At 33.9% G+C, this 15697-nt stretch overlaps 1 protein-coding gene across 1 annotated transcript in view; it reads right to left on the bottom strand.

Moving 5' to 3' along the window:
• LRP1B (LDL receptor related protein 1B) overlaps positions 1 to 15697 on the bottom strand; it is a 1982574-nt gene that overhangs the window by 602431 nt on the left and 1364446 nt on the right. Inside the window, 2 exon segments of the mRNA XM_047722477.1 lie at positions 10941 to 11035; positions 11839 to 12013. Coding sequence (XP_047578433.1) covers positions 10941 to 11035; positions 11839 to 12013 — 270 coding nt within the window.

The raw sequence follows: 15697 nt of genomic DNA, 5'->3' as shown, positions 1-15697 counted from the left end.
CTGTCAATATAATCCTAAACTTTCCCTTGTGTTAGATTTTTTTTTTCCCTAGACACACACGGCTTTCTAGACATATCATGTTTGTGCCTTTTACACTTATTTTTCCTTTTTACTAAGAATAAGTTAAGCCCCTTCTCTTCTGTCCCTGCCTTAAAAACAAAAGTATATTTTTCCTTCCAGATCCAGTTGAAATTTCAAATATTACCAATTTGGTTATTATTCTCTATTTTTATTGCTCATACAAAATTGGTTGTCTCCTCTATTTTCACACTGTCTACTTATATTACCTTTATGGTGTCTGGGAATAGTATTCATGAATGACACTGCATCAAGTGATTTGTAACTATTTCTGTCTTTTTACTTCACTGGACTATGATCTTCTTGATAATGTATCCCAGGTTTTATTTTCAGGTTCTGACACCTACTATACACTTCATAACCCTTTTAATAATCTTTTTTTTTAGACTTGATCACATTGAAAGAATGAGTAAACAAATGATCAGATAAAAATATAATAAATTTAAGTTATTTGTGTGTATATTACTGTGTAATTTTAATATCCATAATTCCTCTGGCCTTTTTTGTAAGCTCTTCTTAACATTTCTTTGGGGAGTGTGACTTTTATATATTGATTAAATTCCATACACAATAAAAGTGACTGTGCTGAGTAATAAGTATATTTAAATAACTGCATATATCAAGCAAGAAAATATATACAGAAATTTGTTTTAACCTTACTTTTAAAAAGTGAGGTCCCCTGGATTCTGTTGATGTGATAAAAAGTGCTCATGAATGTTTTCCATGAATAGATTTCAAAATCCACATTATATAGTATATGGGTTGGAATGATTAAATAATAATTTTTTTTAAAAGTTTGGTAGGTTTCAAAAAGGTGTACTTGAAGGTTGAGTAAGCAAATGAATTTTGGTTGGGATTACATTGAAAATGAGGGGAAAATATCTAGAAAATAAAATACATATTACACAGGATTCTTAATAATAAACCATGAAGGATAATGCTGATTGACAAGCCAAGTTGCTTTATATGAGGCTTAGGGGATAAAATTCATAATATGTAAACATTTTAAACATGGAAATGGCTTTAAGTTGAAAATTAAAATCCTCTGTTATGCAAACTGCTCTAAGCACTTAATGTATCCAAGACTGAGCAATAAATCTTAATTGAGAATATTTAGCTCAACAATGGATAACTGGAATGTTGATTTGTATTTAACAGAAACAAAGTTATTCAGCCTAAACTGCCTGAAGGCTCCAATTACTTAGTCTTCAGTGATACAGGGTCCTAAAATGCCAAGTTGGGTGTTTTGATAAGATTATGATGCACTTCTATTTCAAGTATGTCACACATGGATTTAACAGCAAACAATCAAGGGAAATCCAGTGAATTACAACATAAAAACAATTTCACAAATTAGAAAGCCTAGTCTATCAGTGACATTTCTGTTGAAAAGTAGCATTTAAAGATTTGGAAATAATTAATAGTGAGGTATGATTGGCATAGAGGTGGAATTGCTTTTTGTGTTCCCTGGCTGCTTAGAAGAGCTGACTGCTGCATCCTAATTGGGCCCACATTTCTCAGGAGTACCCAGGTTCTGAATTTTTTTCCTCTACTTTCTATGCTTGAAAGAGTATCAGTTTTATTTCCTGATCTTAGCTTGAGGTCAGGTAATTACTACATGAAATCAGACTCTCTAGGTATAGCATAATGGTTATGGTTTAATATGGCTTTGGAAGCAGATAAACTTGGATTTGAATTCCACTCTACTATCCATCACAGGCAACTAACTTCTTTCAACAAGACTCACTTTCTGTATCTATAAAAGAAGGATAAGAAACCCTTCCAGAAATGATTAGTGTGAGGTGATTAATGCAAAGCTTTTTACAAGTGCTCAACATATTCTAAGTGCTTAAAAAGTAGTCACTAAAATTATGTTATTTTTCTTGCCAAAGTGAGGATGGTTCTATTGTATCACGTATCCTAGGCTAAGGATAAGCAAACACAAAGGTTGGGAGTTCATAATAAAAATTCAGGTTCCATAAAGGAGGATGGATAATGATTGCTTTGAGTTGATACTTCCCAGCCTCACCAAAGAGATATTTATATTCTCACCAAAGAGAATATTGTGTTTCCTCTTTAAATCTGGGAAAAATAAATTGTGATCTGATAATCAATATACCCAAAAAGAAGAGGAACTGAACAGTGGCTCCTCCTTTCCTACTCATCTAATTTTCTTCGTGGAAATGGTTTAGAGAATATGGAGGGCAAGGGTTTAAGACGGAGGTTGCCCAGACAGACTTACCGTGAAAAAATAATTACAATAATTTCCTGCAGTGCAGAGTATCCGTGCAGCTTGATTAAGTAAGTAACAAAGTAATAAATTTCCCTATGTATATGTATTTCATGGGTATGGCAATCATGTACGCCAAGAAAAATAGGTTTGTACTTCTTTTTTACACACAGTCATGTGTCTACTCCTGGTACTGGAAAAGTCCATTTTAGAATTCATCCCAGGAGAATAGTTCTAAGAAAATCTTATCAAATGGGATTACAATGCCATCAGTTCTTGGGATTATTTCCAAGATACTTCTATATCAAATGTTTCCTTGTGAGACTTAACCTTCATGCTGAAAGAGAACTTTGGATGCCTCCATTTGACTTCAGACTTTCTAGTTGGGTTCTTCTTTCTAGCTTGGCGGTAGGGTTAGGCAGAACTTTCAGGGCAAAGCATTCCCTGATGGGAACCAAAACAACCCCCTCAGGCAATAAGGACTGCCCTGAGCCAGAAAGACCCCTCGTGAGATTGACTCCAAGATGAGGATTTGACTTTCACTGCCTACTTGCACTTACCCACCACCTTTACCCCCACACTTTTGCTTATATAAACCTGGAAGTATTTTCAACATTCTGGGGACGATCTTTGATTGCTGGCCTCACTGAAATAAATTTGTTTCTGATTTCATCATCACTCCTTTCTCTGCTTTGGATTTTGTCAGCGTTGAGTGGCTGAACTTGCTCTCTTTGGGACCCCCAGAGCCAGGGACTTTTGTACCCCTGTGTATTAGCTACAATGTTATACTAAATAACAGTTCAATTTTATATATAAAACAAACAAAAAAAATAGTTCACTTATTTGCATCGCAGCTCTAGGCTCTCCAGAGGAGAAAAAATAAGTAAACAATAGCAAAATAATAATTTTTTTAAAAAGAAAACAATAATCTGAAGTGCTTCAGATTTTGTGAAAAGTAGTAAACAATATGTTTTTGAATATATTTTAGGAAAACAGTTCAAGAACACAGTGAAAACACTAATTTCAAAATATAGTTACTATGCTATGTGACTTTAACCTATTTATTTATTTGTTTGTTTGTTTCTTTATTGTGAAAATTTCATTTATTTGAGAAAGAAGTAGGCTTCAGGGACCCCAATGTGGGGCTTCATCCCAGGACCCTGGGATCATGAACAGAGCTGAAGGCAGATGCTTAACAGACTGAGCCACCCAGGTGCCCCCAATCTTTAACCTATTTTTTTTTAAGATTTTTATTTATTTATTTGACAGAAAGAGATCACAAGCAGATGGAGAAGCAGGCAGAGAGAGAGAGTAGAGGGAAGCAGGATCTCTGCCGAGCAGAGAACCCGATGCGGGACTCGATCCCAGGACCCTGAGATCATGACCTGAGCCGAAGGCAGCAGCTTAACCCACTGTGCCACCCAGGCACCCTCTTTAACCTATTTTAATCAATGACTATAAAAGCTTGAAACCCATACCATCTTACCCGGCCTTCATCCATCCCAAATAAAGAATCTGAAGTGACTGAATATAGATAAGACTTTCCTGCTGTAAACTTACTCACAATGATATTTTTTATAGTTAATTTATAGATAATAGACTCTCTAGCCTATTGGTATATATCAAAAATTATAATAACATGATCAAAATGAATAAGGCATTACAATACAAAGAATTTAGTTTTATCTTTACATCCAATACTGAGGACTTGTTGATAAATAGATAAGTTAACCACATCTATTTTTGCCCTATTCTTTGTTTCTATGAGAAATCTCTGAGGTGCTGAGGAGAGCCAAATGGCCACCAGGTTAGACAGGAGATGGAGGAGAAAGAGCAAGAGGAACATGTTGAAGAGAACATTTGGAAATAAACTATTTCTAATTTTTCCTCTCTAGCTAGCCATGCTTTTATTTATAAGCAATCCCATTGATAAAATTCTTACACTCCATGCTTTGAGAAAATTATGGCATAAATATAAATATTTCTACTCATCAGATAATTGAAGGAAATGCAACATGGACAACACTCAGATCACTTAATACGCACTACTTCCACAAAGTAATCTTACTCAGCTATGCTATATAAATAAATCTTGGATTTATGCAATCATGTAAGAACCTGTTGCTATTGGATAGGAAACAGTGGTCACTTCATTCAGCAAATATTTGTTGAAGATCTACTAACATGTCAGCATTGAGCTATGAGTTAAGGACACAATGGTATATAAAACAGATATGGTCTCTAATATTGTAGTTTCCTTTCTAGTTGGTAAGCAGTAGTTATTCAAATATTCAACAAACAAATGGAAGTCTAAAATAATGACAAGAGCTATAAGATGAAAGGGTGTTAAGTGTCTACTTTAAGAGACTTCGGCCTTGTCAAGGGAGGTCAGGGAAAGCTTCTTTGAAGAAATAATATTTGCGTTGAAATCTTGCAGATAGGCATACAACTGAGATGGGAGACATTTCTGGGCAAAGGAATACTTTGTTAAAATGTACTGTTAGTGTAGTCTAACAAGTTGAGAGAAGCAAAGAAGGAAATATGGCTGGAGTGGATAAGTTTGACTCATAGTGCAATTCCTTTTAGATAGTAAACTCCATGAGGAAAGGGTCCATATCTCCCGTTTGCCTTATTTCCCAATAAACTGGCACTCTGTAGGAACACACTTTTTTTTCCTCTTTATTTTAAAAGGCCCACATACATACAGATTAACACGTGAATCCTTACTGCATGTTTCTGACTCTCTTTCTCATCAGTATATCATTGCTACAAAGCAAGTATTACATAAAAAGTCATCTTTGTGTCATCCACAATGCTTAGCATGACACCTTAACATTAACCATTTAATGCATGGATTTAGATTTAAGAAAGAGGGGTTATTGTAGAGATGTTTCTCTCTCTCTCTCTCTTTCTTTAAATTTACATGTTATTTCTGAAACATTCTTAAGGATTGTTTCTATTTCTCCTCCTAGGCTAAAAAGGATACATTATCATACTTTATATAATAATTTATATCAACATGTTAAATTCAGTATAATAGTCATTTGCCCAGCCTCCAATCAGAAAGCATGGGTAATTAATGCCAGCTAAATTTTGTTCACTTAGTTTCTGCTTAATAGAGCTTTTACTAGATTTTATTTAAATACTTATGGAAATTTATGTTTGGATCAACATAGACAATTGCTATATTTGTAGGCACATAGATGAGTGGATAAAATATAGGAAAGTTTGTGTTTAAAAATTGTGATGTTCATTTAACGTGTTAACCTTGCTTGGCTATCATCCCCAGTTGTTCAATTAAACACTAATCTAGATTTTGCTATCAAAGTATTTTGTAGATGTGATTACTATTTGCAGCCAGTTGATTTTAAGTTAGGGATATTATCCTAAAAAAAATCTAGGTGGATTTGATACAGTTATTTGAAAGGCTGTAAGAGAACTAAGGTTTCTCTGAGGAAGAAGAAATTGTAGCCAAGGTCTACAGTTTAAACTTGCTGCCTTAGACTTTCCATCCTGCCAGAGGATTTCAGATTTGCCTAGCCAGCCCCCACAATCTCATTCCACAAATCCTTGTAATAAATCTCTTTGTATATCTATATCTATATAACTAGAATCTCTCTCTCTCTCTTCCTTCCTATCTATCTATTCATCTACCTATCCACATATTCGAGTGGTTCTGTTTCTCATGAAACCCTGAAAGACACACAACTGTCTCCCATCTCCTATTGTAGATAATTTTTCAGAGTCAGCTAGAGAAAAATAACATTAGTGTACACAATTCTTCACAAAGGATGCTTTTACTGTATTTTAAATGAGTAAAAAGAAAAGCCAAAAAGAACCTATGAAACAAAGACTTAATTTTATAGATGAGAAAACCCAAAACACACCTTATTGTCTACATTAATGTGTCTTTACTATCTACGGTCTTTAATGTCATAACTTACTATTCTAAGAAAGTTTTGTCTGGTAAATTGGTGTCAAGATAATATTACTGCAAATTTTAGGAACTTCTGGATAGCCCATCAACTCTTCAACCAAAAAGCAACAAATGACACTTTATACATCAAGACTCTTTGATCCACATTCCCTCAAAATCTTTCTGTATCTACCAATCCAGAATTATATAATGATCTTTACTTAATGCTCTTAACCATGCCACCAACTGAAACATCTACCCCACACCAGACTTCTAAATCTCAATTACTATTTCAATGTTGTTTTTCCCTCTCTGAGACACTGCTAACACATTGATGACTTAAAGTTCTTCCTCAGTGTGGGAAGTAAGAAGCTCAGCTTTGTCTAAACAACAAGCTGTTTTGGGGATATTTTGAAAAGCCAGTATTTAACATAGAGAAGAGAAGAAATTAATGACCACTCATATTCATCATCCAGAATTGAACAATACTAACTTTTATTATATTTACTTTGAATCTTTTTATGAAATATGACCTAAATTTTACTAATACAGTAAAGTCCCTCTTGATAAAGATGTGAATGTCATCATTGTTCCTTCCCAAAGAGAATTGCTATTATAAAATTGGTGTGCACATTTCCAGTTTACCTCTTTCCATTTATTTTATAAATTTATTCATCCAGGAGAAATATATATTAATGTATGTTTCATTTTGTACTTACATAAGTGGTATTATATTGTAAGTACCATTCTGCTAATTACTTTTCTCGCTCAACGTCTCTGAGATCTATTTATGTCTTTTCACATATATTTATATACATACCTGTATTTCAGCACATAAACATGCTGCATTTATTTACTCATTCCTCTTTTGATGAAGATTTAGTTTCTTTCTAAATTTTGTATCATTATAAACAATGACATATTGAATATCTTTGTACTTGTATGAAGGATATATTCTTGAATATATATATAGACATATTCTTTAGAGTATATATTCTTTAGAGAATGTAAGTGCAGAGTGGTTGGAACATAAGATATTGTATATGTGCCTTTAATTCTAAAAATAGTTCCAAATGTAGACATTATTATCTCTATTTTAAAGACAATAAAACTGGGACGCCTGGGTGGCTCAGTTGGTTAAGCAGCTGCCTTCGGCTCAGGTCATGATCCCAGCGTCCTGGGATCGAGTCCCGCATCGGGCTCCTTGCTCATCAGGGAGCCTGCTTCTCCCTCTGCCTCTGCCTGCCATTCTGTCTGCCTGTGCTTGCTTTCTCTCCCTCTCTCTCTCTGACAAATAAATAAATAAAATCTTTAAAAAAAAAAAAATAAAGACAATAAAACTGAGACTTTGAAAAGGAAAGGAGAATGTTTAAAGTTACAGAGTTAGTAAGTATTAGAGCAGAGATTCAAATCCCTATCTGGTTCCTAAAACAACTTTTTCCCCGACCATATTGTCCCTCACATATAGCAAGAGGAATGTTTTGTGTGAATGTGATAATTATTAAGTTGTCCTTAGTTTTTAGGTTCCTGAAGTTCATTCTCCCTCTTGTACCTTACACCTTGGAGTGGGCATTAAAAGATGGCAAATGATGATGATATGTTAATGACCTACCAACATAGAAATATTATTCATTGTAGGGAAGCGAAGGAGAAAAGAGGCAGGAGATAATTTCACCTGCTCACTTGTTTCCTCTGTACATCAAAAATAAAGATATCTGTGGGCAGAAATGTGGTAGAATACGTTGTAGTTAGGATTTCCCACAGAACATCAGGATATCCAGAAACATAAAAAGGGAAAATGATTTGTTACATTTATGTATGGACAACACAGTCTCTCACTCAGCTTTGCAGAGACCAATTTTAGCACCTGGGTAACATGACTAGTTAGTTAAAATAGAAAGTTACAGAAGGAACTTGTAAGACCTATTTGTAAAGAACTACAAGAAGACCAGGGCTCAGTTGCCATTTTGCTCCAGGGCTTATGTTGGGAAGATTTGAGAGAAGAATTGAACCACTTCAAACTTGTTTACCTCTTAGAACTAGTAGCAAACCAATATTGAGTTGAGTCCTCACATTTACATAAAAATTTGTCATGTCAGAGGCTCACTTGGTACCTATATTCCTCTGCAAGATTTCTAAGGATTCTGTTGTATGTTTATTCTTCACTGAACTCATTTATACTACCAGTACTGCAGACAATCAAATCATTCAAATTCCAGTCTACTGGAACCAATATACCTTGTATTATTACTCCTGACAGGTTGTATTATTAAAGGCCAGATGTTCCTTTAATAAATTTTCCTCATTCAGTCCTCATGGGAACTTTATAAAATAGACATTTTTGTCTCAATTTTGCAGATGAGGAAAGCAAGTACTACCAAGGTAACACTAATTTGCTGAAGGTCACCGAGTTAAATTTACTTAATTAAATCTAAAATGATTTAGCTTCTTGTGTCCCTTAAGGAAAAGGGCAGTGTCAAGCCTAGTACAAAATCTGATACTCAATAAATATCTGTACTGAATAAATGAATGACTTGCAAGCCATGCTCATTAATGCTGATTTAAGGCATCATTTGCAGTGAGTTCTGGATTATTTTGGTTAAAATAGTATGTCTTGCACAAGTTAAAATTAAAAAGTATCAGGGGACGCCTGGGTGGCTCAGTTGGTTAGGCAGCTGCCTTCGGCTCAGGTCATGATTCCAGCATCCTGGGATCGAGTCCCGCATCGGGCTCCTTGCTCAGCAGGAGCCTGCTTGTCCCTCTGCCTCTGCCTGCCATTCTGTCTGCCTGTGTTTGCTCTCTCTCCCTCTCTCTCTGACAAATAAATAAAATCTTTAAAAAAAAAAAGTATCAGTCTGAATTGATTTTAAAGTGAATTCCAAACTAACAATAACTGACGTGATGTAGACATCTAATATTTATTGTTGAATATTGAATCTTCTTTCATATACAGTTAAAAGTATCACTTGGTACAGAACACCTCGAAGGCCCAACTACCAAGTATAAACAGGTAACACTATTTTTTTTTTATAAACGTTCTTTATATAAGCTGCTAGATTTTTTAAAAATTTATTTTGAGTAGGGGAATGGAATTTAGTATTAATGAAGATAAGATTTTCCCATTATAGAAACAAGCATATAAATTAACATTTTGATGTAACCTGTGGCTCCCACATTACAGTATAAGGACTTTATTTGCTCATACTATTTTCATCATACTCACTTTTCCATATTAAATATTCTGAACAATTCTAGATAAGCACCAACTGAATTGCTTGAGTCCAAATTAAATCTTTTGTATGGATCCTAGTCTTGTAAAGCCTCTTCTTTCTTTTGTCCTATCATTTTCCACATAGAAGTATTAGCATTTCAATTTGCCTTTAATTTCTAACACTACCTTGAATTCCAATTGTGTATCAAATCTTAGAACAGCCAGTCCAAAGAAAAGAGTTGTTAATATTATCATTTTCCATCAGAGGTTTAGTCTACAGACTACATGAAAAGAATTATTTATTATAAATTTTAGTGATAGCAAACCTTTACTGAATGATCCCTAGTAAAAATGAACTACTTCAAATAAGGATACTACCACATCTCTAAAATAAGAATAATTGCTAAAAAGCTTGATGGTGAATTTATTTTTCCCCCAGAATTAAAAATATATTGTGTTTAATTCAAAGCAAAATTATGATTTTCTTTTGTATATTCCATCATTTGCATGTAATATGATATCAAAATCTAGGTTCATTATTGGATTTATTTTAAAAAAGATACTTGAGAGCACCTGGGTGGCTCAGTGGGTTAAAGCCTCTGCCTTTGGCTCGGGTCATGATCCCGGGGTCATGGGATCGAGCCCCGCATTGGGCTCTCTGCTCAGCGGGGAGCCTACTTCCTCCTCTCTCTTGCCTGCCTCTCTACCTACTTGTGATCTCTGTCTGTCAAATAAATAAATAAATAAATAAATCTTTAAAAAAAAAAAGATACTTGAGATGACAAATAAGCAGTGTGATAGTTCCTGCCTCTTAAAGCGATATAAGAAAAAATGAGGAAAGAGTGATTAGAATTTGAAAAAAGTATATATATATATATAGATAGATAGATAGATAGATAATAATGTGAAGGATATTTGCACAAACATATATAACATATTAACTTGTAAAAGAATCTTTGTAGTTAAAATTTTTAAAAAATGTTTTATGTACATACATCAGAGTTTTCTTCCAGCACTATTGAGTTTTAAATAATGATTTATAATGGTTAACAAAGGTAGAACAAACCAAAAAAACTTATTGCATAGTGAATAAAAACTGTTGAAAAGTAAATACTAAATACTTAAAACATTATAACTATTAATAATGACACAACAATGATCAGGGGAAGTTTTAGTATATTATATTGCCGCTGTAACAATGTATCAACATATTGACCATTGAAAGTAAGATATTTATTAATTACATCAAGTTTTAAGTGACTTCAATACTAAAGATACTATAAAAGCTCTCATGTTAAAAGAATTTATCTTCTTATCCACAAAAAGAATGTTTCCTCCTTACCCTACATAGATCCAATGGAGTCAATGAGATTGAGGAATTCCTGATTGAATTTATATTACTAATCTATAATATTTTCTTTTAGGTTCTAGATCAAAGATACATTATATATGTTTGTCATATTAAAAACTGCAGTGATTATTAAAAAAAAAAAGAAAAAACCTACCAACTGGTTCCTTTTGATTCTGAAAGAGAATCTTGCTGTTACTGCCATCCATGTTTGCCATGTTAATTGTGTTTCCATCTGTCCAGTAGAGTTTCCTTAATTTAAGAGATATGAATTAAAAATATTAGAGATAGACCTATTTGTTAACTAGAAACATACACTGAGGATTAAGTTAATGTCAAAGTAAATTCTTGGTATAAGATTAATTCTTTTTAAGAAGAGCCTGAATTGTTGAGGCACTTGCTGATGATAAGGTGCATGTTTGCCTGGGAAGAAAGCACCATTCTTTCTTCTCCCTGTCATTGAAGGAGACAATCAACTCACTTCCTTTGCCCTCCTACATTCACAACTGAAATATTTACCTATAAATATAGTAAATTACTTCCATTTAAAGTAATGCATCTAGGTTGAATCCCTTGGGTTTAGAGAAACCAGATACCAAAAAAGAAAACATAGTCATTTCAGCCATTCCTCCTGAAAGTACTGGGGAGAAAGTATTTTAACCCCACACAAGCTCTCTACATGGGCACATGATGATTATCCAGAAGATGGGAGAATCTGATTTACTTAGCAGTGACAATAACATCAGCACACAGGTATTTGAAATAAAATTAGTGACTTTTCCCTGCATCTCCTTTTTTTCTTTTCTTAAATTCTGAACTGTTGTTACTCCTTAGAAACATAAATTAATAAAATCTTATAATAATGTATAAAAATCTGGCTTTATGCAGATAACAGAAATCTCTAACCAGGGATCTCTTTTACAATTTCCATTTTAACTTTTTTTGACTGGTATAGTTGATATATTAATTCCTCTGAATTAAAGTTTTTATATCAAATCAGGACAAAAATGTGTGAAATTTTTGGAAAACTTCACAAAAAAATAATCATACTTTACCCCCTGACTGGGTGAGCTGCAAGACACTGTGGCTTATCGATTCCATGGATAATTGAGGTTTTCAAAGAGCCATCTAGTCGTGCTACATTAATTTGTGTTTCATCAAATTCGGAGCTAACCCAGTATAAATTACGTGAGACCCAATCCACTGCTAGCCCTCTGATACTCTGAATATCTGTAAAACAGGAAAGAGAAAATTAAAAGTGAATGAAGTTGCTCATTCTTTTTGACTTTCCAAGTAAGTTATTTTCTGTCTCAGGGAAAATTTAATTTACACTTTAATTTGTTAGCTAAAATTGTACAAGATTGTAATCTCATTCCCTTATCAGCCCTTCTTAAGGCATGAATAATCATTAATGTCTTACTGCTGAGCCATTTGAAAACCTGAAGCAACAATTAGCATTGAAATTACACTAACACTCAATGATTCACTAGTAAACACTTAGGAGCAGACACAGGCAGCAGTCTTATGGGCCAAGGTGACCAAAATTCAAATTAGAGTAATAGCTTCTCCAGTTGGTAGCACATCTTTCTAGTTAGGAAAAAGTATTTGTGGGCCGTCAACAAATGGGCTGTTTTGCGTTTTAATGTGCCAATTTGTTCCTGAAATGAAATAAAGCAATTCAACTTTCCTAAAAAAATCACCAGAGTCGAACATCTTTCAAAATAGATAATTAGCAGAAATTGACTGAGATATGTCCAAAGAAACAAAATCCTTTTAATATTCCTCCAACATGGATTCTACAGAAATTACTGAAATCTAATTAAGTTTTGATTCAATACAGCCAACATGAATATTTGGATTGTTATTCCTTGATTATTTAATTAGCCGTCTTTAAAAAAAAAGATAGAATTCAGGCTTAAATGCAATTGTATGTTTTAATTAAAGAAACAAATCAAAATCAAGTATTTAAAATGATGGATCCTATAAAATCTTTTTAACATATTACTAGAACATCTTTTTAACATGTTACCCTATAAAGTAAGCTAGGGTAGTCCCCAATCGGTGGCACTTAAACAGTCTAATTTGGTTTTGTTTTTATTTTACTAAGTTTTATCTGGAAGCATACCGAATCTCTAGAGCTCTTTAGACCAGTGTTACTCAAACTTACAAGACCTCTGGGGATTGTTACAAGGAAGACTCCGATTCAGTCATTCTGAGGAGGGGCCTGACGTTCTGCAAGTTCTAACTAGCTCCCAGGCACTGCTCCAATGCAGTGGTTCCCACCCACCTACCTCCAGAATCCCAGAGCCGCTGTTGCTTAGCTCTTCAAATTGCTATGTCTTTCATTTTTATCATTTTTAAAAGATGCCACAAAGCTAGATTTTCATGTGAAAGTGAAAACACCAGATTTATAAAATTTGCTAATTATTTCAAAATGTAAAAGACCAAAATAAGGCATAGAGACCTGGCAGTTCTGGGTAGGTTGTAACAGTAATGTTGGCATGGTAGGATCCATCGCACGTTTATGTCCTCCAATCCTGACAGAGCCTCCTTTCTGCTCTGAAATCCTCTTGCTACTTCTAAATAACTTTTAGTCACAGTGCCCTTAGGAGATATTCTCCATGTTTCAATTCTCTTCGTATCAACAGTCTCTCTTCTGCAATTTACCTTTCATCATCAATTTACTGGTAAGTTGGTGAATCTTAAATGTGAATTTTATTTCTCAACCCAATACTCAGAATTTCTTTTCATTTTCAGTTATCCTCATCCAGATCCCTTTTCTTGAGAAAAAGTAATACAGCACTTCTGTAAAGCTAAACCTGCCACATCTGAGAATTACTCATTTGCCTCACTGACAAAATTTACTCCTTCTGTTCCTTCACCCTCTGGACTTAATTGGTTTGCTGCAAGACAGTCTTGCATTTATAATGAGAAGATTTGGATTCATGTTCTAGGTTGGGTGCCTATTTTTTGTCTTTAATCAAGTCACTTAAATTTCAGCCTCTATTCTTATCAGGAAAATGAGGCTAACTACAGATAATACATAGGATTCCTGTGAGTATTACATTAGATGATACATAGTTAAGCAGTTTAATGCTGGGTTGAGGGGTATTTTGCCAATCCAAGGACTTAACACTTTCTGCATTTTTACCATGGATTGCTTGGCATTGGCAGAAATAACACAATGCATTTTTATTTCCTCTAAAATACATATATCCAAAGGTTTTGGTTTTTGTTTTTGGCTGTTTTTCCACTGCTCAAAATCCTTCTATTTATTTCTAATTGACTCCCAATCACATGGTCAGAGAACACATTGCATTCCTAAATTAGGAAGCATAGCCAAATGTAGGCAATTAATACCTATTTAGTCCTTATCAATTCTATGGTTTATGATCTTTCAAATCTTTTTCTGTCTTTGAGACTGCAATAACATACAGTCTTTTTCCTCATCCAACCAAATGATTTAGTTGCTGTCAGGTTATTTTTCTGACTAGAGAGCTCTGCATCTTGACCTTTGTTTGTCCCAAAGATATTCAATAGCTTCCAACCACTCAGAAAGTGATGTCTAAATTCCTTAGCCTGGTTTTCTGTACAATCTGAATATAACTACCTTTCCAACTTTATTTCTCAAAAATTTTTTTTTAAAGATTTTATTTATTTATTTGACAGAGAGAGATCACAAGCAGGCAGAGAGGCAGGTAGAGAGAGAGGAGGAAGCAGGCTCCCTGCTGAGCAGAGAGCCCAATGTGGGGCTCGATCCCAGGACCCTGAGATCATGACCTGAGCCGAAGACAGCGGCTTAACCCACTGAGCCACCCAGGCGCCCCTATTTCTCAAAATTTTTAACCAATTACCTCACACTTCAGTCATACTGATGTTTTCAGATTTCCAGAGTTGCCCTGACCTTTCTAACCTATAGGGAATTACCTGTACCTCATATTTTATCACATTTCCACTAACCTGAATCACACACAAAAATAAGCAAGCTGTTGGCAGCATCACCCTTCAACCACAAAAACCTAATCAATTCTTTTCTATATTCCAGCCAGAAAGTTTTCTCTACTTAATAAGACTTTATTTGGTCAATTCCTTTGTACTTCACGTGATAGTTATTTGCTGACACATTATTACTCTCACATATACTTCTTGAGGGTAAGCTTCTTGCTAATATATCTTTATCGCTCCCTTCCCAAATGTATACAACACTGCTTTAAACATAAATATTTTAAATAAATTGATGAAAACATTCATGACCATGCACAATCTATAATTTCAAGGATATCTGAGCTGAATTAGAAATATCAGATAAGGTCTTCAAGTTCATTCTCAAGAGTAAATATGTATCTAAATACATACTCACCCAATATTAATTCTCATGCTCTTATCCTTATCTTTTGTCTACCCACTGGATTAGAGTTTCTAATTATCAACTTTAATTCTAAAATAAAACTTTTGTCTTTTTTGACCATTCTTAATACCTACATTGGGTTTTTTTTTTTTTTTTTTTTTTTTTTTTTTTTTAGACTTATCTGGTAAATTCACCATAAGAGTGGGAGGGATAAAAAACTGCCATATATTTAGTGAAATTTTTCTTTTCTTGATAAAAATATTGAAATAATTGAAATAATAAAAAACATTGAAATATATATTGAAATCATTCTGACTCAATCTCTGTTTTCAAGAAAGTCAAAGACTTCTTTGTAAATTTCTCAAAGGGTTCAATTTTCTATATTGAGGAACCCTTACCTCTTGAACTAAAACAGATTAGATATTTTGAAATGCCTGTCACTGCAATAATATCTTCCGAAAAATGATAAATTGTAACTTTTAAATAATGTATCATGATCACAAGATAGGAAAGTCTCTACATGCTAACACAGACTTGTTTGTTAGCCAAAACATAAAAGAAGACAA

This window comes from Lutra lutra, chromosome 3 (genome assembly GCF_902655055.1).
Source record: "Lutra lutra chromosome 3, mLutLut1.2, whole genome shotgun sequence".
NCBI lineage: Eukaryota > Metazoa > Chordata > Mammalia > Carnivora > Mustelidae > Lutra > Lutra lutra.
Note: the sequence above shows the minus strand (reverse complement) of the source record. Positions and strands in the feature narration are given on the sequence as shown.